The sequence below is a fragment of the Notamacropus eugenii genome, chromosome 5, assembly GCF_028372415.1.
Source record: "Notamacropus eugenii isolate mMacEug1 chromosome 5, mMacEug1.pri_v2, whole genome shotgun sequence".
Lineage (NCBI taxonomy): Eukaryota > Metazoa > Chordata > Mammalia > Diprotodontia > Macropodidae > Notamacropus > Notamacropus eugenii.
Window position 1 is genome coordinate 247669161 of NC_092876.1, and position 25075 is coordinate 247694235.

The window sequence follows — 25075 nt, forward strand, 5'->3', positions numbered from 1 at the left end:
CTGACTTCAAGCCCAGCACTCCATCCATTTCTGCATTACTGTTTGGGATCAGGTATAAACAGGACCCCTCCTTCTATCCTTTATGGCCAGTGATAAACAATGTAGCATTAATAGAAAATCACCTGAACTTTAAAAGAAAAAAAAATGTGGGCGGTTGTTACAGTATTTTTTTTTTTTGGACTAGGTCTAATATTTTACATCCTTCTTGCTCATATTAGTAAGCTTGGATAAAGCGTGCAGAGAAGCAGTGAATTGAATAAACAGCCTTTTCAAGCTGCAAGGAGAGATGAGACAGGCAGATTCCGAGCTCTCTTACAGGAAACAGAAACCGCACCCAATCAGCCAGTGCTTTTCAATGACCAATCGAAAGCTGGGTTACATCCCGGCAACAGAAAAATGAAGCTTGCTGGGGTGGTCGGCCGGCCAGGTGGCTGCTGCTGGAACCCGGAGGTGAGAAACTAGCGCTGTGCTTGTTACCTGCGCGCTAAAGGAAGAAAGCCGCCTCACCTGGTCCTTTTAGAGTTGCTTTTGTTTGTGACCAGCGCCTGTTCATGTAATGCACTCCCTCAACCAGGAAATTAGAGCATTCTCGCGGACTAATCTCAGAAAGCAATGCACCCGGGTGACCACGTTAACTGGGAAAAAACTCATAGAAACGTGGAAAGATGCCCGAGTTCACGTGGTGGAAGAAGCGGAGCCTGGCAGTGGGGGTGGCTGTGGTTATGTGCAGGACCTGCGCCTGGACCTGCAAGTTGGTGTGGTTAAGCCTTGGTTGTTGCTGGGTGAGTATATGTTTTGGCTCCTCCCTCAGGGTCATCATTTTGCTTATTCATTTAAAAAAAATTCTTAGTTCAGTTGGAATCAGTTACACAATTGGAAAGTTGAAATGTCTGCATTTGGGCTTTCGAATTCACTGTAGATGAACAGATTTTCTGGTAAAAGTCAGTCTTCACACACTGTATACTTATTCATCAGAAGCACATGCCCTAATATACACACTGATAGCTGTAATATAAATAGTCATCCTGTTTTCTTAATTTATCAGGATGGATGTAAATTGATAATGAATAGGGAAAATGTGCCAGCTGGTTCATTTGTAAGCAGAGGACTGGATGAACCCCTTGCTCAAGTTAATTGGAGGGGCTCCTCAAATTGTGCAGGAACCACTACAAGTTTCTTTTTGAAAGTTTATCAAATTAAATAGATGTGCTGGTTTAGGAAAAGTTGTTATGGGATAACAACAGTAAGAGGAACAGTGGATAAAGCAATGGATTTGGAGTCAGAAGACCTGGAGTTTAAATGCTGTCTCTGCTACTTACTATCTTTGTAACCTTGGGCAAATCACTTACCCTTTCTGGTAAACTCAGTTTATTCTACTATAAAATAAGAAGGTTGGACTCAGTGACTTCCAAGATCACTTCCGGCTTTAAATCTATTATCCTATAAGGTCATGATATAGTATTTCACTTCTTGCATAGGAATAACAGGGTTATGTTGCTTTTGCCCTATTTGAACCATAAATAATCAAAAGAATCGACTGACCTAATGCCTGATCAGTGCCTGATCTCTTATGTGTTAATGATTAAGAGAGAGGTAAGTTCTTTCTGTATAACATTACATTCAATGGTAATATTTATGAAAGGTGGAAAATGTTTATGTAAATGTGGGAGAAAGTTTTAAGAGAAATTCACCACTATACACTTAGGTAACTAGCCTTTCTGCTCATCTGATGCTAAGGGCATTCAATTCTGACTACATATAATTGCAGTGGCTATTTCAGTAGGGTTCAAGAAATGGGTTCTGTTATGTAGTATTGCACCTGTTCCCCTTTACTGTCTCCTGTGCTAGGTCATTCCTTGTCTTTGCTTTCATTGAACCATGACATAAAAGGTAAGTAGGGAAAGAGTCATACCACTAGGATTTTTTTTTTAATAATTGCCTATGTGACTAAATTGACCCATAGCTACTTCTATAACTGTTTCTAACAATACGCGTTTTTTGTTTTATATTTTTAAATGATGTATTACTCATAGCAGTCAATACCACTGAAAATAATCTTGATTGTTTCCCTTTTTAAAAATAGAAATTGGGAAATTGAAATTTGAGTTTATCGAATGATGTGATCACAGTTATAGAGAATCTGTAGAGACAAGCATACTAGGATAGGAATTTGAAAGCCCTGCTTTGCTCTGGAACTAACTTGTTTGTAGCCTTTGGAGTCTTTTCCTCTTCTGGGCCTCAGTATCTTTAGGTATAGAATGGAATTGATAATATTTTCCCTTTCATCTATTTCACAGGGCTGTTATGAGAGTAAAAGGGAGAACAATTTAAAAATATTTTGAAAGGTGTAAAGTTCTCTACAGCTATAAGGTGGTATTTTCAGTTGGGTTTTACTATCACTTGGGCACTTTGCCAAACAAAGCCCTTTCCTTTATTAATATTTGAAAACATAATGGTTGATATTTGTAGCCCCATGAGTAAAAATTACTTCGTGAAGAAGAATTGGCTGAAAACCTTGCAAGGTTCTTATTTCCCATGAACCTAGTTTGGGAAGTTCACCAGATTCTCTTACTATGACTGGAAAAGGATATAACTTTTTTAGTTCACATTTCCCAAGGATGTCTATTCACTATCTGTTTGATTACCTATTTAGTGAAAATAACACAAGAAGCTTCCAAAGTGTTGCAATACTATTGGAGAACCTACATTAATAAACATCTTTGTAGAATTATTTTATAAAATGGTAAGAAGGCACAAAATCATAAGCTAATAAATTATTCTTTTCTACAAAGGTACAAGAAGAAAGCAGCTTAATCTTTGGATTGTTTTTGACTGTCTAGACTTGTTCTAGATGGATATATGAAAGCAGTTTTGCTCAGATGAGGATATTCTAGAGCCTTAAGACAAGACTTTATATGTTCCCTTTCATCTCATCAAAGTCGTTGTCTTTTTCAGGCCCTGCTTTCATTTGTCTTTGATTTCCCACCTCTAATATTACTTGGACAAGTCATTTAACCTCATTGAGCTTCAGTTTCCTCATCTGTAAAATGATAGTATTGGACTAGTTGGCTTCTGAGATCCTCCCCATTCCAAATCTATGATTCTATGTTTCTATGATCTCTAAACTACTTTCTGCCATTCCTTTCCAGTGGGACACATGACGTATTTTAGCTTGTCCCTTTTATCCCAGAAGACCTGCTTCATGAATAATGCACAACCTGCTTCCTGATCACTTCTTTCCTTATTTTTAGCATGGGATTATTTCTAATTTTATTTCTCCACTTCCAACCTTCACTTGTCCTCCCTTCCAGAATTACATACTGTTTAACAATTTTGGCTTCTGGTTTGCTTTGTTTCAATGAGAAATAAGGGAGTTGGAAAGCCATAAAAAGGTAATTTATACCTTTTTTTCAAGTTATCTATACAAACATGATTAAGTATCTACTTGATGCCTAAACATGCCGCTGTATTTTTTAAAAAATTTATATTTAGTCCCTTGAACAAATAAATTAATAGTGTAATCTTAGAATCATAGATTTACAAGTAGGAGGGAACTTGGAAGCTACTTAAACCAACCCTTTCATTTAACAGATGAGAATACTGAGATAGAGGGTAAGTGATTTGCTCAGTAAGTTAGTGATTCATTAAGTACTTATTATGTGAGAAGCAAGAAGCAAAGTGGTGTGAATGGGGAGGATCTAGATTCAAGTCTCACCTCTTACCCATACTGGCTATATGACCGGGCAAATTGTTTAACCTCCCAATGACCCAGACAGCTCTGGGACTATATATTATAGGAGAATTGATTATCTGTGTTAATAGTGGTAGTTTCCCTCATTAGGGCCCTCCTACAGCAATAAAATCACAAGTTTGGTCCAAAAAATGTGCCACATGCTAGAAATAAAAAAAAAATAATGAAATATTTCTTCCCTGAAAGAGCTTACATACTCTTAGGGGTAAATAGCATGAATCCAGATAAGTCAAAGCAATATATACAAAGTAATTTCTGGCTAAGGTAGGGAGAGGATGCTAGATACTGGGAGAATCAGTATAGACCTTAGGTGGTCTATCCCTAGAGGTCTGTCCTTGAAATTCTGTCTATCCTTGAGATGAGCCTTGAAGATTCAGGAAGTAGGTCACTTTGCCTAGCATGTAGAATTAGAAATGAGATGAATGTACAGTTAGCCTGGAAAGGGAGACTGGAAGCAGATTGTGAATGAAAAATGGAGTATAGTAGTTTGCATTTTGTACTACAGTCAATTGAGAATCACTAAAAGTTTTTAACTGAGTAGGTTAGACTTATACCTTGGGAATATCACTGGCATGTAGAAAAAGGATTTCTACTATGTGAAAAAGGGCTCAAAGGAAAGGACACCAATTAAGAAGGTATTATAACAGTGCAGATGAGAGACCCTGAACTAGAGTGGTGGCCATGTGAGTGAAGAGAAGGGGACAGATTTGAAATATAGTAGAGATAGAACCCATACTTGGCAACTGAGTGGGTTTGGGGGATCATGGGGAGTGAACAGTCAAAGATGACTCTGAAGTTTCAGACCTGGAAGTGGTGTCTTCAACAGAAAGAGGAAAATTATGAAGAGGGAAAGGTTTGGGGGAAAAGATAATGAGTTCTATTTTAGATATACTGTATTTAAGATATCTATGGGGCATGCTGTTGGAGATGTATCACATGTATTGGTGATGTGAGACTAAAGCTCAGAAGAAAGATTAGGGTTGGATATTTAAATCTGGGAATCGTCTGCATAAAGATGATAGTTAAACCAGTGAGAGCTGATGAGATCACCCTAGAGAAGAGAAAAGGGCCCAGGAGAGAACTCAGAGATATACCCACTCAGAAGGGGAAGGCCATGGATAACGATATAGCAAAGAAGAGTAAGAGGAGGAAAAAGAACCCAGAGAGAACAGTGCTACAGAAAGGAAAGGATATGTAGGAGGAGATCACAGAGGTCAAGAAGCTCCCATGAAACAAGGAAATGTTAGTAGTTCACTACTTTTCTTCATTTCTGATTTGTAGAACATATTTGGAGACCACTAGTAATTTATGTCTACATTTTAGCAACTGGAAAAGTGTATACTTTTTTTCCCCAAAAGTATATCTCCATTTGACAACATAAATTCCTTTTCTTTGTTTTCTTTTATGACCTTATTTGACCTTACTGGGCAGCTAGGTGGTGCAGTGGATAGAGCACCAGTGCAGGAGTCAGGAGGACCTGAGTTCAAATCTTACCTCAGACACTTGACACTCACTAGCTGTGTGACCTTGGGCAAGTCACTTAACCCCAATTGCCTCATCTTGGGTCATCTCCAGTCATCCTGATGAATATCTGGTCACTGGATTCAGATGGCTCTGGAGGAGAAGTGAGGCTGGTGACCAACACAGCCCTCCCTCACTCAAAACAAAGTCAAGTGCAAGTCATGTCATTATTTCTCTGATGGCATGGTCTTCTTTGGCAACAAAGGACGAATACGCATGCAGGATTTGACCTTACTATTATCATTTGTGATAACCACCCTGTAGATGGTTCCAACTGATTATACTTCTGTTTGAGAACTCCTTTTCAGTTCACTTTTCCCAGATGATGGGTCTGGAGTCCTATATAGCATTTATTCTCGGCTCACTCCCCCCAATTTACACTTCTTACTGGCAGTTTAGGTACCCAGAGAAACAACTGCTTCATCAGCTTCTAGAAGTAGTCCTGTAGATGAATACTACTAATACTGTAGCTCCAGAGTTGCCCCTGGTATTCTTCCCATTAACAATAAAGCAGTAGACTGAATTTGTTCTTAGGAAAGAGTCAAATGGCATAGCAAGAATGGTAGCCACAAATATTTCCCCCAAAACCTGTGGCATCCTCTCCTATAAATATTTACAGAATATATGAGAGGAGAATGGGTACACACTTAAAGTACAGTGGTAGTGAGGCATACTTATAGGGAACACGTGTAGACAGGCTATAACTACAGAACTGTGATGTCTCATTGACCTTTCCCCAGAGTCCTCATGAAGTCTCCTGCAGGGCAGGGCATCAGTGGGAAGTTTGGATTCAAAGGGCTGCACTTAAGGACCTAGAGGACCACATGTGGCCTGAAGGCCATTGATTCTTTACACCTGGTTAGTCCTTCCACAGATAGGTTGGACTAGTTTTTCATAGAGTATAGCATCTCTGCTGGACTGATTTGAATAGTCAGGTTGGTCAAATTGGCTTCTTACAGAGTGCATCATCTATACTGGACAGTGTTCTCTGTTAGACTCCCAGGACTTGCTCCTTGAAGGGCCTTAGGTATGGAATGATTCATTTACTTCCAAAGGAATCTCATCCTGATATCTCATTGCCTTGACTTTGCTTCTTGCAGTGTTCAGCTTCTTTCTTGTACCTATATCAAGTGGCGTATGTTAAAATTCAGAATCTATAATATTGATTTGTTTCTCTAATAAGTCAGATATAGCCTCTATTACTGATGATTTTTATTTTGAGATGTGGGGTCTCAATTGGTACTATCACTTCCCACACCCCTTCACAACTTTTCATCCCTCAAAATTTCTTGTCTGTCATCAGTAAAGAGCACCTGGACATTTCCTAATTAACAGGTAGATGGCTCAGGTGCTGTACTCATGGACCTTGCTTTATGACTAAATCATTTCCTTTTCTGGTCTTATCTGCCCTTCACATATCTTTTATGCCATATTTTTCTTATGAATTATAATCACATGATTAAAATTATTACAATTATTTTGTATCAGATTTTTTTGCCCCACAGATATGGAATTAAATAGTATACACAATTTCTAGGTAATTTAGAAATGAATGATATCATGCTCTCCAAAAATTTTACTTTTGAAAATATATTTGGTTGATGCAAAAAAAGCCCCGTTAGGTGCAGATGTCAACCAAATGAAACATTTGAGATTTCCAGAGGAACTGAAATTATTTCTATGCAGATATATCAACATTAACTTCCTTAATTCTAATTTATTCTTGGAAGCCAAAAGTAGCTTTATTTTTTATGAATTATTTTGGTGATAGTAATTTTATTTGATGGATAAGCATTATAATGCCTGTCAAGTCATTGTGACTGTTTACTTCTTTATTGAATAGTTAGTTGTAATTTAGTATTTTATAATGGTTTAGGTGTTTTTTTCCCATTCAGAAGGAATTTTCCATTTAGAGTGCAACATTGCTTAAAAAATAACTCCTTAAAATAGAATAGACACTGGGGCCTATTTCTAGGGATTCAGGGAAGAACAAATTTGAGCTCAATACTGTATTTTTATATTCAAGTTATTTTGGTCCTTTCATGATTATAAAAGGCAGAATATCAGAACTAAGGTTCATTTATTTCTTAAGCATAGAAGAATTAAAGTCAAAATACGTCCCAGAGGCCACTTTCAAAATAGAGTAACCAAAGCTAACATGATTTCTTGCCTTTCCTTTGGCACATATTTACAAAAGTTAAGTTTTTATTTGTAATTTGACCAAAGTGATGTTTCTGTATTTTTCTTTATAAGGAAATAAAGCATTTCCAATGTAGTGGCTAAGGAATGGAAAAGTTAAATATTTTTAAACCAGTAGAAATACATTTTGATAGGACCCTATAAAATCACCAAGTTTCACTTAGTTACTTTGAACCCAGTTTTCAGACAGGTCTTTTGTACATGGTATTGAGGACGATGCAAGTCGGGGAGTGGAGTTGGAGGAAAAGTCAGCAGCCTGCTCACTTGCTGTTATCAGGGCCACATTTACAACCTCTTGTATCTTCTGGAAAGGCATTCTTTGTCTCTTCTTTTTTGTGCAAGGAACCTGGATTTTGTCTATAATGTAAAGTTACATTATAGACAGCGTCCTGTTTTCTCAAGTGTAAAAGGAAATAAGAAGTTGGGTGCTGGCAGTGGATGTAGGGACCTAAAGAATACTTGTTTTTCCGTTGAAACCAAGGATAAGCTATTTGCGGCTGAATCAAAGTGTTTGTGTGTAAAATCAGATAAGAATAAAAATACTGTTGCTGTAAAAGGGACTCCATTTCAGGAGAGCATAAGATTTAGAAATCTCCAAAAATAAAGCTTATAAGTTTCTTCTGCCCTTGGCTGTTGTAACAAATCCAGATTGTCTGAAGTTGGCTGTTCGGACTGGCTAAATAATTAATTGGAGGCAATTTGTCAAGTTCCTGAGAAAACACCTCAAAGTATGCGTGTGTAGGGGTAGTTAGAGAGTCTCTCTGGGTTTCAGGTTCATGATGACAGTCTGAAATGCCAAACTCTCTCAGAGGCTCCTTGGAATTAGCTAAAATCTTGTAGTTGAACTAGGCCAGAAAAGGGCCTTTCAGAATACACAATACAGGCCTGGGGTTAGCCCAAGGGGTGGCTGACAGATCTGCCAGCATTGATTCACTATGTCTGATGCTACAACTAATTTATTAATTCAACAGATAGCTTTTGAGTATCTAATGTGCAAGCCTCTGGACTGGGGTGGGGAACCTGTGGCCTCGAGGCCACATGTGGCCCTCTAGGTCCTCAAGGGCAGCCCTTTGACAGAATCACAAAGAAGAAAGATTTGTTCTGTGAAGTTTGGGTTCAAAGGGCCGCCCTTGAGGACCTAGAGGGCTACATGTGACCTTGAGGCCACCACAGGTTCCCCACTCTTGCAATCTGGATTAAGAGGGAATGAAAAAAAATGAATAAAACTCAGTTCTACCTACAAGGAATTTACAGTCTAATAGCAGAATTGCAACATTAACATTAAATAGTCATAATGCCAAATAGACTACAAGTATTTAGAGAGGGTTAAAAGAATTCACAGGTGGCAGAAGTCTCATCTGTCAAGGGCATGAGGAAAAAGTTTAATTGGGAAAGTAGTATCTGATCCTAGCTTTGAAGAATTGGTAGAGTTCCACAGTAGGAGACTAAGCTGAAGGAATATTTCACATAGGGAGAAGCAGGTATGTGAAAGTAAGGAAGATAGTATGTGGGGAGTACAGTTTGGAAGGAGTGTTCTAAGTAAACATGAAAGAAAGCAGTGAAAAGACAAGATTGGAAAAATGGAATCAAGCCACATTTCAGGAGGCCAAAAGTGAATGAATGAATCACATAAGACTTAGCAATGGTGACGTTAAAAATCTGCAGGTCTTAGAACACTGTATCACAGAGCAAAAGAACTGGGGTTCTGGCTGAAAATATTATACTCAGTATAGCTAAGTATAATCCTGAATGAAAAAAATGGATATTTAATGAATTGTCAGATTTTCAGGACTGTGTTAAAAAAAAAAATCTTAATAGAAGATTTGACATATAAAAGCCAAGAGAAATATAGGATACATACAAACCAAAGACTAATTACAGGGGACTCAAGGACGGACTGTTTACCTTTTATGTATGTAAAATGTAAAACATATGTCTAAGATTATTATTACTAGTTGGATAGGTCTTAAGAAAGATTGGAGTAGACCTGCGTATGATATGACTTTAAAAAGTAAAACCATTTAGGAACAGCTAAGAAGAATAATTAAATAAATAAGGTGCAAAAGAAAGAGCAAGAGTTCTTTCAGAGGAATTAGATGGGGGAAGAGGACTGTTAGTTCTGGAAACCTACTTTCAACAGGAATGGGTTCAAGAGGAAACTATACATATATATCTAGACAGTGCTTCTTAAACTGTGGGGTCATGACCTTGTTTTTTTTGACAACAGTAAAAGGTTTCTGAATGTGCAGTGACTAAAAATTAATTCAAAATCAAATGTGTAATGAATCCGAGGTGTTTCTGGCAGCGTTTGCTTGCGTTTCATTGTACAACTCCACTGCAGTCTTGGTTTTGAACAGGAAGCATACACACTTTGCACTGCGCATACCCTTAATCCATATAACCCAGCAAATGCTGCTGAACCTCAAAAAAGGGTCGTGAGTGGAAAAAGTTTAAGAAGCCCTTATCTAGAAGAGTATAAGAGTCTTCTAAATTTAGAAAGAAATAAAATGCTAAGTGAATAGGGAGGAAGAAGAGGATAAGGGTAGGCGGGGTATAGAAGGGTGTTTAGGTTTATGGGAGTGGGAGGATAAGGAAGGGATCCTTGGAGTGGGGGTAGGTTAATAATAGGGCAAGGTAGCAGGTATAAAGTGGAGGAGCCGGGAAGGATAGGAAATAAGAGATATGCACAAACATAAAAACAAAGATCAGGGGTAGGGAATTTGTTAGGGAAAGTATATGTTTATGTGTATGTGTGTGTGTGTGTGTGTGTGTGTGTGTGTGTGTGTGTGTAAACATCTTTATATATAAATGCATCTGTGCTTAATTGTAGCATGGGAGGGAGAAAGGGAAAAAGAACAAAGTAAAAATGCACAGCAGAAGAAGAAAACTTACAAAAAAGCAAAGGAAAGATGGATGGCTCTCAACACAATGCTTAGTATTTATTACGTGGGCTTTCTTGAAATGGAAATTTATTTTTATATATTTTGATTCTTATGTTCTGCTGTGTACATGACATATTTTCTTATTTTGTATTTGTTTTATTACTTAAGTTTATAATTTTTTTCTTATTGTGTATTTAAGTTTTAGTATTTAAGTCTAAAATTTTAAAAAGGTAAATGAATGATTGAAGGAAATAATGGAAAAATTATTAAGCTCTTACTATGTGCCAGCCTAGGTCAGGTGCCCTATGGGAATCCAGAAGGTTTTTTAAAAAATCTTGTTTGCCCAAAGTATTTTTATTCATTGAGGTGAATCCACATTCACCCTACTTTTTGACATCCTTGCCTATAGTTTTGCTATCTTTAAAAAACAAGAAAAGACCTAGTAGGACTACAGCAAACATTATTTAGTCATATTTTTAATGCCTTGAAGCACAGAGAATGAGGGCAATTATAGACCAACTGATATGAATACATACTAGTTTTGCAACTTTAGGCAAGTCATGTAACTACTCTGAATCTCAATTTCCTCAACTGTAATATGGAATAATCATGCATGCATATATATATACATATATGTATATGTATATATATATATATATAGCATACCTGACAGTTCTGTGAAGAGAATATTCATAAGCGTGTACTATATAAATGTGATTTGTTTATTTTTTTACAGGATCACAAGATGCTGCTCATGATTTAGACACATTGAAAAAACACAAGGTAAAAAAATGCCTAAAATTTAGCATTTTCATTAGTGTTTCACATTCATTTAAAGAAAAACTACATTATTGAGCATTTGGTAAAATTCTAGAATTTCGTAAATAAAATTTTCCCATTATTTAAATGTGGCTAAAATTTGCATGCCTAATCTAAATATATTGAGCTGTGTGCTTATTGGTAGTTTGAGATTTTTGTTAGAACTTGAATCATTTAATAAGAAGGAACAACTATTAAATTAATGAACCTGGTCATTTTTAGACTTTTAAAGTGAATTCAAAATATTTGTTTAAGCAGGTTTAATTTGTTACTTATTGGAAAAGAGGTTTGTTTGAATTTTTATAGGTATTGCCTCCATCATTATGTTTACAGATGATGCAAAGTTGTAAGAAAATACATGGTTTTCACTAAAGAGTGACAAATAAGACTATAAATTAGCATATTTTTAGGTTTCAGTTTTAAAATCTGGGGATGCTAATTTAATTCCAGCCCACTGAAACAGACTGAGTACCTCTTTAAAAAGATGCTGTTAACTTCTATGTCCAGTTTCACCAGTAGTTCATTGGAAGCAAAGGAAGTAGGGCTAGGGTCTGAAGAACTGGATAGGAAGCTTCCAGAGAAATTGAAGGATGACATAGGAAGTGGACTAGGGTGATTTTTTCTACATGTCCCATTTCAAAGCCAGTAGCCTTGTATATAAAACAATGACTTTTATTTGTATAATGCTGAACAGGTTTTCAAAATGTTTTCCATTACATTATCCTATTTGGTCTTCATATTAACTGTGTAAGGTAAACTGGGCTGTTGGTGGTGTCCTCATTTTCCAGATGAGGAAACTGGGAAATAAATAAGTTGAGTGATTAGCCCAGGGTCACACATCTCATGAGTGGAAGAGACGGAATTCAAATCTGGTATTTCTGACATAAAACAGTGCCATTCTAGTACAGTTTTTGCCCTTTGGAAAATCATTTTCAGGAATTTCTACATGACAGGCCATTTCCTTGAATTTATATTTTGGGGAGTAGGATATCTCTCCTTAATGTTCCATTTATTAATTAATCAAGTATGAGTAAGCTTGAGGTCAAGGGATCAGTATTCAAATTCTGTTTCTGATACCCGTGTGACCTTGGGAAAGTCATGTCACTCCTCTGGTCATATTTCTTTATATGTAAAATGATATGATAGACCAGGTAATTTCTAAGCCCATTCCACTTCTAAATCAGTGATTTATCAGGTGTGCAATATTACGCCTGACACCATTTACTAAGGATAGGTGCTTGGATACCTTAAGTCTTTTAGGGGCTACAAGCCTAATATACATAGAACAGTAAGAGAACAGTTTAAGATGGCATACATTTAATAGTTAAATTGTGTGACTGACTTGAAATTCAGTGGAAGAAAAGAGAAAGCAAAATCACTGTGCTTTAGAATATTCAGGGAAGGCCTCTTAGATGAAGGGACTTGAGTTGAATCTTAAAAGATGAATCGACAATGGACAAGCAGAGGGAGTAGGGGAAAAGAGAAGGCTTTTCAAGCTTTATCCCCAAATCTTTTTACTCCCTCTTTTCTACTTTTTCCCACTTTGATCTTATTTGCATAATCTTTCCTAAGGAGAAGATTAGAAAGAAAGATTTTGGCATTTTCTTTCTTTCCACCTTCTACAAGGTGGTTGGAGAGTAGTAAATGTCTAGGTGCCAATTCTTTCTTAAAAGTACTTTCAGTAGGCATATTTGAAGAAGACCTAAATTGAGTGACAACTTTTCCCCTTGTCGTTTATTTCAAAAGAACCAAACCAAGAAAGGAACTGATAAGTGATAAAGGTATATTCTTTAGTAAGGACTGACTACTGGAACATACTGACTTTGTAGTAATTTTTGCTCAGTTCCCCTAAACAGCTCTAGGAGAGAGCTAGTCAGTGATTTCTGAGAGAAATGAATGCACAAGTTCTAGAAAGATTTATCTCTGTAAATAATCCTTTGAGGAGGAGCAAAACTCAGAGGTGATTGAAATTTATAAATCCATGTACAAATCATCACATCTACAGTTCATCATTGTTTACAGGGAGAATTTGCTTTTAAGAGAGTTTATATCACAATGATCTTCTCCTATCCTCTAATTAAAAAATGTTTGTCATAGAGACTAGATAACATAGATGGTAACCAACTACCAAATGACAATAATGTAGCTAACAGCTGTTTAACGATTATTCCTCTCAACCCTTATTTCCTTGAGATTGTGACTCACTTTCCTGGTCCAGTTAATCTTTGAGACCTCAAAAGGTTTTTTATATGATTGCTTGGGAAAATATTGGGAATAAGTCTAACTGTTCTGTATCAGTGGAGTACATTGTCTCTTATTGGTGTTTATCATTCCCAAAGTTCCAAAGTGATCTCTTTCCCTCTTCACTTGTAGTCTGTCATTAATAAACAATGCATTGACTTTTTCTTAGGCAGGCTCTTAGATGCTCTTTAAAAATATTCTTGGGAAACCAGGGTAGATTTAAAGTACCAAATACGTGAAAAATGGGCAATAATTGAAAACTTAGGAAGAGCCAATTCCTTTGTGAATATATGGTTAAGTATAGATATAAGAAGAAAGTATGAGTAGGGTAAAGACAAATTTTCTTTTATTCTACATTTCCCCAAATTTTATTTCTTTGGGTAAATAGAATATATACCCCTTTATGTTTTTATAGTATTTATTAATAGAGTTATCTAAATTATTTCCTAATTGTTTTTTGTTGTAGTTAAATTTTTTGACACATTTTGTTTTGCCCATTTAAGGATGATTTAAAACCTACTTATTTTTTAATCTCATTGTAGAAATTAAGAAACTCCTTTACATAGGCTTACTCTGTATTACTGAAGTCCACAAGTTCTAAAATTTATCTTTGTGTTTTCTTTTAGGTTACTCACATTCTCAATGTTGCCTGTGGAGTTGAAAATGCTTTCCTCAATGACTTTACATATAAGAACATTTCTATCCTGGATCTACCTGAAACCAATATCATATCTTATTTTCCAGAATGCTTTGAGTTCATTGAAGAAGCCAGATTGAAGGTAAGGACAGCTAGGTGGTACAGTAGATAGAGTGTTGGACCTAAAGTCAGGAAGATTTGAATTTAAATCCTGCCTCAGGTGTTTACTAGTTGTCTAACTTTGTAAAATAGGGATGATAATAATAGCACCAACTGATCAGGGTTTCTGTGAGGATAAAATAAGACATTATATATATAAAGTGCTTGCAGATTTTAAAGCGCTATATAAATGTTAGTTATTATTATTATTTTGGTGCATGGTTCATCAAAGTCAGAAATGTAATAGTACCTATCTTAAATGAACCACTTATAAGATTTCTCCCAACATATTTAATTCATCCACATTCCTAATGATTCTTTTTCTTATTCTTCCCATTGCATTTTTCTCCACAATAGAATATTTATTTTTTAGATTCAGTTTGATTCTCTTCCATTTCCTGTCCTCTTCTGAGAAACTTCAGGAGGTAAAAGTCTCTGTGTGTTCTCTTTGAAAGTTTATGACAACTAGACGACTAAATAACAAAAACAAGCTAACCGTTACAGAGTCTGATTTAGACCTGACAGCGTATTTATCAGTATGACTACTTCACCATTTCAGGAAAGAAAAGAGAATCTTTGCTTTTTAACCTAACAATTCAGGACACTCTAGGGACTAAATGTTGTGTGTAATAGACTGCTGTAATGTGGGGTTTGTTGGGATTTGTACTGAAGAGCGTGTGAATTGAAGCTGCCTTTTGACAATAAGAAAACCGCTGAGAATATTAATATAAATACTTCAATCTTCTGCTTACTAACTGGATACTAATACTGTATTGGATCCAAGTCAAGTTTCTGACAGGGAACAAGGTAGTTTATTGTCCATAACAGTTTCTGATATGGCATCATTTTTGTGAGCATACTCTTCTAACAAAATCCATATTAGGTAAGCAAAGGGCAGAGTGGTAGGTGTAGTTTGTGGTTGGTGAAAAAGTCATTTGTAGAGAACCAAAGTGACTCCCGGAGTGTGCAGTAATTGGTAGGATTGGGATTTAGACTTCATTATATAATCTTGTCCACCAGTCATTGCACTAGATTTTCTCAGATATCAATCAATCAATAAACATTTATTAAATGTCTGCTATGTGCCAGGCACTGTGCTTAGCACTGGGAATAAAAAAAATCTACAAAATCTTCTGAATATGGTTTTCCATATCTCCTTCACTCAAAGGTAATCAGTTGAAAGGAATCAATGAAGAAAACTTTATAGTTCAGAGCTGAAGACAATAGAACTATGCCATTCAAACATTTTATTACAGCTCTAGGATTGTAACATTAAGGCAAGGGATAGACCTGGCAGGGTTGGGGAGCCTGTGGCCTTGAGGTGGCCTTCTAGGTCCTCAAATGCAGCCATCTGATTAAATCCAAACTTCATAGAACAAATCCCTTTAATAAAAGGATTTGTTCTGTAAAACTTGGACTCAATCAAAAGGCCGCACCCAAGGACCTAGAAGGCCACAGATTGCCACTCCTGGTAGAGGAACTAGGCCTGTGATTCGATTGACATAAGGAATTATAAGGTGAGGAAACTCCGCCTGTCGTTACAGATTAGTAGCATCTTCTCTACAGTTTAGAGTCCTACAAAGTTACTGGAGGCACAAAGATATCAAATGACTTGCCCAAAGTCACATAGTATATTTCAGAGGCAGATCTTGAGACCAGGGCATCCTAGCTTTGATGCCTATGTATGCCATTCTAACATTCAGCCTAATGGAAGAAATCTGTCTTTCACTTCCATGTCTAACCACTTCCCTAGTTTGATTCCTTGGAATAAAGAATCAAGGATGGAGCTATCATCGATTTTAGGAGCCACTCAAATATGTCACAGGAGTGAGGAACCTGTGGCCTTGTGGCCACATGTGGCCTTCTAGGTCCTCAAGTGTGGCTCTGTGACTGAATCCAGATTTCACAGAACAAATCCCCTTAATAAAAGGATTTATTCTGTAAAACTTGGACTTAGTCAAAAAGCTGTACCCAAGGACCTTGAAGGCCACATGTGGCCTCAAGACCATAGGTTCCCCACCCCTGGTATAGGTATAGAAGTACTAAAAAAAAAAAAAAAAAAAAAAAAAAGCTGAGTAGATCTTTAACATTTGGAGCTGTAGCAGATTTGCAAACCAAACTTTCACAACAAAGTGAGATTACAACTTTAGCTGTAGCTGCTTCTATGCAACCTCTTAAAACACAGTGTTTCCAAGCTTTCCAATATGTTTAACCCTCAAATGGAAGATGAACTGGCCTGGGATACACAAATTAAAGATGATGTAATTGAAGACTGTAACAAACATGGAAGAGTCATCCATATTTACATTGATAAAAATCTGGCTCAGGGCAACATGTATGTGAAGTGCCCCTCAGTTACTGCAGTCATTGTCACAGTCAGTGCATTGCATAGAAGAGGATTTGCTGGTAAAACGCTTATCACAGCCTCTTCTTTGATTCTATGACAGCAGTACAACTACTGGCTCCACTCAATGATGAAGGAGGATTTAATCCTTTATGTACATAGCTTTATGATTTGGCACTCTTACACAGATATTAAGGGGGGAGGAATGAAGAAACACATTCTTATCAATATTAACAAAAAATGGATATCAAAGCTAAAGGTTGAACACAGAGTAAAGTCTAAAATAGGGCAGAAGACATTAAATTGTGAATTATGGTGGCTTTTCTAGTTCATTAAGGTTAAATTTCTTCTTTTTAAGCAACAAGTTCTGTTTCTATTTGAGATCATTCATTTGTGCTAGGAAATATATGTTTTGGTTTGGTGCTGCAATGTAGATATTTCCTAATCTGTCTGGCGGATTTATTTAAACACAAGTTTCTAACACTAGAATTTTTAAATTTGATAATTATTATTCCCTGGTGTAGATCTTATCCTCTGTTCAAGTTTTTACCTATAGAATATTGTCATGGAGTCATAAAGTCTAATAGCTAGAACAGACTACAAAGGTTATCTAATCTAATTTGCTAATTATGCAGATGAGGAAACTGAGGACCAGAGAGGAAGTCATTTAGCCAAAGTCAGTACCTATGTAGTTGTAGAGCAAATGGTTAATTCTTGATTTCCAATCACTGATACCTTCCTTTAAAGCAACCTTTCCAATCTTGCATTATGATAATTCTTAGTGATTATTATCTCCTTGAACTTTCTCCATTTCTCCCAAACTTGTTTCTTTACAGTAGTCTTACAAAGCTCTTTGAGTATTCTTTTTCTACCTTTAAACTTGCCCAGCCTATTAGGGTATTTAGCCAACTTCAACATGAAGGTTTGAGGAATCAAAGATGAAAATAAACCACAGAGGTGATAATCATCCAGCCTCCAGACACTTATTTGGTGTTTTTAAAAAAATATTATTTTATTCCTCACATGTTAAAACATTATTTTTAACATTAAAAAAAAAAGTTTTGAGTTCCAAATTCTGTCCTTCCCTCTCTCCTTCCTTTCTCTCCCTCCTGCCTGAGATGGTAAGCAAGCCAGTATAGTTTATATGTGTGGAATCATATGAAACATTTTCGTATTAATCATTTTGTACCAGAAGACTCAAAAAAAAAAATGAAAGAAAGTGAATAATAGCATGCTTTATTTAGTTTGTATTCAGAAGGTATTAATTCTTTCTCTGGAGGAAGATAGTATGCTTCATCATGAGTCCTTTGGGATTGTTATAGATCACTGTATTGCTGAGATTAGCTAAGTTGTTCACAGTTCATCATCATACAATATTTCTCTTACCATGTACAACGTTCTCCTGGCTCTGCTCACTTCACTTTGCATCAGTTCATGTAAGTCTTTTCAGGTGTTTCTGAAGTTATCCTTGCTTGTCATTTCTTATAGCACAATACTATCCCATCACATATACCACATATTTATACCACAGCTTGTTTAGTCATTCCCCAATTGATGAGCATCCTCTTGGTTTCCAATTCTTAGCCACCACAAAAAGAGCAGCTATAATTATTTTTGTATAAATAGGTCCTTTCTTCCCCTTGTTTTTGATGTCTTTAGGATATGGACCAAGCAGTAGTATTATTGGATCAAAGAGTATACGCAGTTTTATAGCCCTTTGAGCATTGTTCCAAATTGCTCTCCAGAATGGTTGGATCAGTTTACAACTCCACCAAGAGTGTATTAGTGTCCCAGTTTTCCCATATCCCCTCCAACATTGATTTAGAGCATTTTTAATATGACTATAAATAGCTTTGATTTCTTTGTCTGAAAACTGCCTATTCATATTCTTTGACCATTTGTCAATTGAGGAATGACTTGTATTTTTGTAAATTTAACTCAGTTCTCTATATATTTGAGAAATGAGAATTTTATCAGAAATACTTTGGTGTTCTTTTAAGAAACCAAAAATTTTACTTGTCTGCAAAAAAAAAAAAAAAAAATTGATTGAGCAAGTTGCATTTGCCCTTTCCACCTATTTATTATTGACTCAGGACATAAGATCAGAAAATTTAAGAGTATAGTTAAGAGAAACATCATAGGGTATTATAGAAAGTGTGTTGAATTTACTGTCCTACTATTCAGAATCTCCCAGATTACCTCAGATTCCTATATCTCCCTTGGCATTTAATATTTATACCTCCCAGACTCAGATGTTGGTATGATCAAAAGTTGATTCTACCACCATTTTGGATTGCCTTTACTAATGCTTGCCTCCATCAATTGAAAAACATACCATCAGCACATTAATTTTCAGTGCCTCAAAAACAAAACAGTGTGGAAAAACATCATATTCAATTTTACAAGTCTCTAATGTAAAATTAAGAATTCTAATCCATCAATCATCAAAAAAGCATTTATTAAATTAAACAATTACTCTGTGCTAGGTACTAGGGATAAAAGATGAAAATGAAACAACATCTGTCCTCAAGAACCTTACCTTCTATAGGGAAAGATGACATGAATGTAGATAAGTATATGCAAAATAAACACAAGGTAGTTATAGGGGGAGGCATTAGCAGGTAGCAAAATCAAGGAAAAACTTCATGTAGGGGATAGCATTGAAGTTGAGCTTTGGGGGAAATGAGTAAATATTTAGTGAAACACTAAAGTTTTATACAATCCTGTACTAAGTGTTTTTGGGGAATTAAAATAATACAATATACAAACTGTCCCTACACTGGAGGAACTTATCATCTAATTGAATTCTAGATTCATTATGACCTTTGAAAAGAGAATACACTGGAGAATGAGGATAATAAGACCATATGTTCACTGTGTGATACCTGGAATATGGAGTGAAATATTTTCTCTTAGTAACTGATATTGTGCTTTAATCTTATTGCAAGAAAAATACTATATAGAAGATAATGATTATTCTGTAGTCTTAAATATAGAGCCAATATTTCTCATTGAAAATGCTTCTAAGAATGGGGAACTCTGTAAGGAAGAATGAAAAAGTAAGATGCAAGTAAACTGAAATCCGTAGAAAAATAAACTATTAAAATAGAGATAGCATGCCTTTTGGATAGAATACTGGCCTTAGAGTCCTAAAGATCTGGGTTCAGATACTACATGTGACACATTTAAATTGGTTTTTATGGCCTTAGCTAAATACTTAATCTCTCTGTGCCTAATAGGAAGTTGTGGAAGAGTTGCTAATCTGCAGTGATCTTGGGAGTTTCCTTCCCCAGAATTCCCTACACCTTTCAAAACCCAGGTTATGACAAAGTATTTAAAAATTCTTTAGTTGCAAGTGTATTCCTTTTTTTTCCTATTTGGGTTCAAAAGAAATATTACACATTACTTCATACTGTCCTGCTCATAATTTGCTGATAGTTCAGCTTTCTCACTATTGTCATCCTAGTAAATCTATCCTAACAGGCAATGTTAATTTCACATCAGAAAATGTAGTGACAGGAACATTGTCTATTCTGTCACTACAGAGTACCACATTTCATTTAGATCATTAAGTTTTAAAAAGCACAAGGCTGGCCAACCTGTATCAAGGCTGTACCATCAGATCTATCACTTTCATTATTGATAGCATAAGCCCCCATCAGCATTTGTTTTGATACTGTGTCTCTTTTCACTTGTAAAGTATCCTTTGCTAGTTACCTGAAACGTTTTTCACTTATTGACCTTATTTCAGTGTCCAATTACAGTTTCCATTTCATATTGTTGCAAGCTCTTAATGTCACTATTCTACTTAATTCATACGCTTAGTTGATTTTCAGTTACTTTCCTGATTTTATAAATACTTTGTAGTTTATAAAGAGGATTGTGACATTGAGTTCAAGTATGTACCAAATAGAAGATTAATAGATTAGAAGAAAGAAGAAAAGGGCAGGCAGGACATTAAATTAAAAAAATGTAACCTCACAATTTCACTAAAGTTAAAAGGTGAATACTTGTTTCAAAATAGTATGATGCACATCTTTTAATTTGATTTGTTAGAATCTGCCATTTTATCGATATTAGCAATTGTAAGGAAAATAAAAGCAGAAACAGATTTTTTTTTTTGGTGTTAAATAGAATTGTTTTTTACATACTAGCATTTTAAAATATTTCTATTTGACCCATCATTTCATAGGAAGAACTACACAGTCAAAATGAAATAGAGTAACATAAGAAGAGAAAAGGAGCCCTACATTAATCATGTGTCTGGAATACTCTGCTTTCTTTTTACTTTCAGACTTTTTTACTCTCACATCTTCAACATAGTGTTCCTAACCATAGTAAAGATAGGACTCATCCTCTCCCCTTTCTATTGCTTTTCTGTTTTCCCCCCTCGTTTCCCACTGAGAATTAATGTCTTTAACTCCTTTCAATCTAGACTTTAAATAAAAAAATCTAGTTTTTTTCCTCTTTTCTTCCTTGCCTTCCCTGCCATTGGAGTCTCAATAGAATAAAGAAACACAGAAACATCTTTTCTTTTATACTTCTGGTTTAAATTCTCCTTTGTGTAGATCTCTGCACTGTGTCTCCTGGCTTTAATAAAAATGGTTGATCAGATACACATTTGAACAATAATTTGAATAAAAAACTAAAAAGGTTTAGCTGCACAGTTTTTCTACTTTAAATTACTGAGAGTTTGTTTGTTTGCTTCTTGGTCATAATTTTAAAGTTACTTAATAGTGCTCAGAGTGCAATGTATAGTAGTTAGGAATGTAGGTGAAAGTGGATGCAATAGAGTAGGAAAAACACCTGTTCTTTAGCTGTTAGATCAAAACTGACTTTTCTCTAAGTAGTCCCCAACACTTACTGTACCTAGTTTGCTTCAGAGTTCAACCTTTTGTTTAGTGGACTTTTGTTGTCTTATTATGTTCCTGATATATTCTTTTTGCTACTTATAAACAAGATACTATTACTAGTTTTACTGGTATCACTAAGGTACAAAAAAAAGGATGCATTTGCAATTTTAGGCTTCCAAACTGATTTGGGGAACACTTATATGTCCCTCTAGAGAGGAATGTTTCCTAAACATTGTATATGGTAGCTAATCCAAGAAGAGATCTTATATATACTGTGTTTTATGACAATTCTGAATGGTATGTGTACTGAATTTGATAATGTTTGTCAAATGAAGGTGGATTTTTTTTCTTGTAGGATGGGGTGGTTCTTGTTCATTGTAATGCAGGCGTCTCCAGGGCTGCTGCAATTATAATTGGCTTCCTGATGAGTACTGAAGAAATCACATTCACCAGTGCCTTTTCTTTGGTGAAAAATGCAAGACCTGCTATATGCCCAAATTCTGGCTTCATGGAACAACTTCGAGCATATCAACAGTGAAAAAAAATTATGGGAATAAATTATTGGGCATAAAAAAATTGAGGAAACAGATGAAGCTAACAGTTTGTGAGATGGCATTTTAACACATGATATGAAACTATAACTTCTTTTAAAACCAAGTTTTTAGGATAGAATGGCAGAAGCCAAATCCTTTCCTTTTGCTGCCCTCAAAGTTGAAGTTGAGGTGGCCTAATTATCTTGAGCTTCAACCTAAATGATTTTAAAAAAAATAATGTTGCTTATTCTTCAGCATTTAAAATGTGTGATGAAATGCTTTTTTTGAATTGCATAAAACCAAATAACATTGGTATTACTGATTGTGTTAATTTCTTTGGAGGAAAATAGTAAAAATAGACTTGAAGTCTATATTTCAACATTGAAAGAAGAATGAATCAATTATTGAATACTTTCAGTTTTTTTCTATTTCAGCAGCTGTTCCCATGAAGAGAATATGCTGAAATACTACTTGACTTGTACATATATTTAGAAAAATAGTTATCATCTTAGAGAGATTCTTTGTCTGCATTTTTTCCCAATAAAAATAAATAGGTCAAACTCTGCCCCCACCCAGGGCGTATTTACAACCAAAAGGTTTATAATTGTAATATACACTGCACTTGAATATTCTTTCATCAGAATTCATTGCCTTTAAATATGTAGGGGTGTTGTTGTGTTGTCCTTTGCCTGTTTGGTAACTTTTGCCCCCAGCTCCATTTGTAGCCACTTACAATATGTTCTGATTTATATGTTTTACTGCCAACAGACATTTCTTCTCTTTCTGGATTCCTTTTATACGTTTGTTGGGTCCTATTTGATGAAGTTTTTGGAAGACTTAGATTTCTGAAAAATATTCTTTATACTGAAAGGTCTGTTTGTCATGAGTAAACTTAAAGCTTACATAGATAATAAAACAAAAATGCCTATAATCAATTTCACTTGATATTGTCCACTTCTGTTGTACACAGAATCATGTGTCTGGAATACTCAGGTTTATTTTGACTTTTAGACTTTTTACTCTCACATCTTCAACATAATGTTTCTAACCATAGTAAAGATAGGGACTCATCCTCTCCCCTTTCTTTTGCTTTTCTGTTTTCCCCTCTTTTCCCACTGAGGTCTAATCTTATTGTCTTTAACTCCTTCCAATCTAGACTTTAAATCAAAAAAATCTACTTTTTTTTCTTTTCTTCCTTGCCTTCCCTGCCATTGGAGTCTCAATAGAATAAAGAAACACAGCAATATCTTTTCTTTTGTGCATTTGGTTTAAATTCTCCTTTGTGTAGATCTCTGCACTGTGTCTCCTGGCTTTAATAAAAATGGTTGATCAGATACACATTTGAACAATAATTTGAATAAAAAACTAAAAAGATTTAACTGCACAATTTTTTTACTTTAAATTACTGAGGGGTTGTTTATTCGCTTTAAGAAAAGAAAAAATTTAAATTTAATAAATAATTTGGACCTAGTTTTCCTGGAGCCTGGACACATTTTCAATCTTATCTCTGACTATAGGCCTTGAATAAATTATTTCATTGCCTTTGTTTTTGTTTCTTTATTTGGGAAGGAGTGATTTCTCAATATTATAAAACCACCTGGATATTTTTTTTCAGCTCTTTAAAACTATTTTTGAAAACAAAATATTACTTATTGATAATGACATAAAATATATATCCCTAATCCTGTTTGTGAAATTTATATTAAAAGTTTTTCATTAGTATTTAATAATTGAGGAAATTAATATAAGCCACAAGGGAATTTATTTTTATTTTTTTACTAACATAGTACATTTTTAACAAGAGTGTTCCACGCAAATAAAATGAAAAGTGTACCCTGAACATATCTGTACACTTGAGAAGGTATGTTTCTATGCTACTCCCATGAGTAAAAGGTTGAAAAATGTATATGTGGGTTGTGTGCTTTGAGAGAAATAACTGCTAGAAAAGTCTCCAGAGCCAAAACCTTTCTTTCACCACATACTAATTCTGAAAAGCAGTATTAGACTAACCAACCAAAGTGAACAGTTTGAAAATGACCAATGCAAATATCCTATTGAATGTCAGGACTTCTCTGTGGTATTTTCTCATGTCATTATTGCCAAAAATTCGCAGATATTCTAGATGACCCTTCTTCCTGCTAATGACTGCATTGATGTGAACATATTTTCTTTATTCACGGTGCTAGTAGGTTTTAGTTTATTAAGAATTGGGACATAATGCACATTATGTATCAGAATATATAATTGGGCATGGAATTTACATTTGGAGTTCTGGTCTGTGTCATTCTGGTTTTGTGAAACATAAGATGAACTTACCACACCTTCTTTCTAATACAGATCTTGCTTTGACCCCCAGACTTATTTAACCTACAAACTATAGTTTGATGCCTCTAAGAATGGAACCTCAGAGATTAAATCTTTTAAAAAACTATTTGTTGGTGAGGCAGTGATATGTCAGATATATATTTGTGGGTGATTTCATGCAGAGCAATTAATCTGTAGACCTTATCTTGGTGGCATAAAGATGTTTTGAAAGGAAAATTTATTATGATCCCACTATCTAACATTATGGATAAAAAAATATATGTAGATATCAAATGTCACTGTTTTGGTAGAGAAAAAAAGTCCCATATATAGGCCCATCTGTGCAGTTGTGATTTTGGCTGTGTCCCTGAAAATAAAACTTCAACAATTTTTTTCCCTGTCATGCTTAATTATTTATATCTAGACTAAGAGAAAAAAAATTAAGTTCATATTTGCTCAAAATTATAAGTAGAAAAGAAATAAAATATGGGGTTCTTCACTCATTTGAAGAGACAGGCAATGTATTGATTTAGATAATAAAATTCCCCTTTTTAATTTTCAAGTTACTTTTTGTTTTACTTAGGCAACTATTTTATTTACATAATACTTAAAATTTATCCAATGATATGGATAATTTTGGAAGTCTATATGAACTTGAAAATCTCACTCCTTTCCCTTTCCCCTTATGTCAGTAGATTTGAGGCAAAATGTTGACCATGATGATTAAACCACTTTGACAACAACATTGAGAGAAAGAAAAATATAATATTTGAAATCCTTATTGATATGTCCTTTTCCCCCTTTCTTTTCCCATTAAAATGTATAAGTATAG

The 25075-nt window shown here is 35.2% G+C and overlaps 2 protein-coding genes across 2 annotated transcripts in view; both read left to right on the plus strand.

Annotated features, from left to right (window-relative positions):
- Positions 1–171: 171 nt before the first annotated feature.
- Positions 172–23323, plus strand: DUSP19 (dual specificity phosphatase 19). Its single transcript, XM_072612586.1, has 4 exons — positions 172–782; positions 11090–11136; positions 14040–14192; positions 21762–23323. The coding sequence occupies exons 1-4, from the start codon at positions 557–559 to the stop codon at positions 21942–21944; spliced, it is 609 nt and encodes a 202-aa protein (XP_072468687.1). The 5' UTR covers positions 172–556; the 3' UTR covers positions 21945–23323.
- NUP35 (nucleoporin 35) overlaps positions 14122–25075 on the plus strand; it is a 67219-nt gene continuing 56265 nt past the window's right edge. The window contains exon 1 of the mRNA XM_072612584.1: positions 14122–14192. The gene's annotated coding sequence lies outside the window, so the exon portion shown is untranslated. The remainder of the gene's footprint in view (positions 14193–25075) is intronic.

What these genes read in the sequence shown, in the direction of transcription:
- DUSP19 (XM_072612586.1), top strand. Translation starts at nt 557, where the DNA reads ATGCACTCCCTCAACCAGGAAATTAGAGCATTCTCGCGGACTAATCTC. An exon ending in TAAGCCTTGGTTGTTGCTGG is followed by an intron (nt 783 to 11,089) that starts GTGAGTATATGT and finishes ATTTTTTTACAG; the next exon opens with GATCACAAGATGCTGCTCAT. An exon ending in ACACATTGAAAAAACACAAG is followed by an intron (nt 11,137 to 14,039) that starts GTAAAAAAATGC and finishes GTTTTCTTTTAG; the next exon opens with GTTACTCACATTCTCAATGT.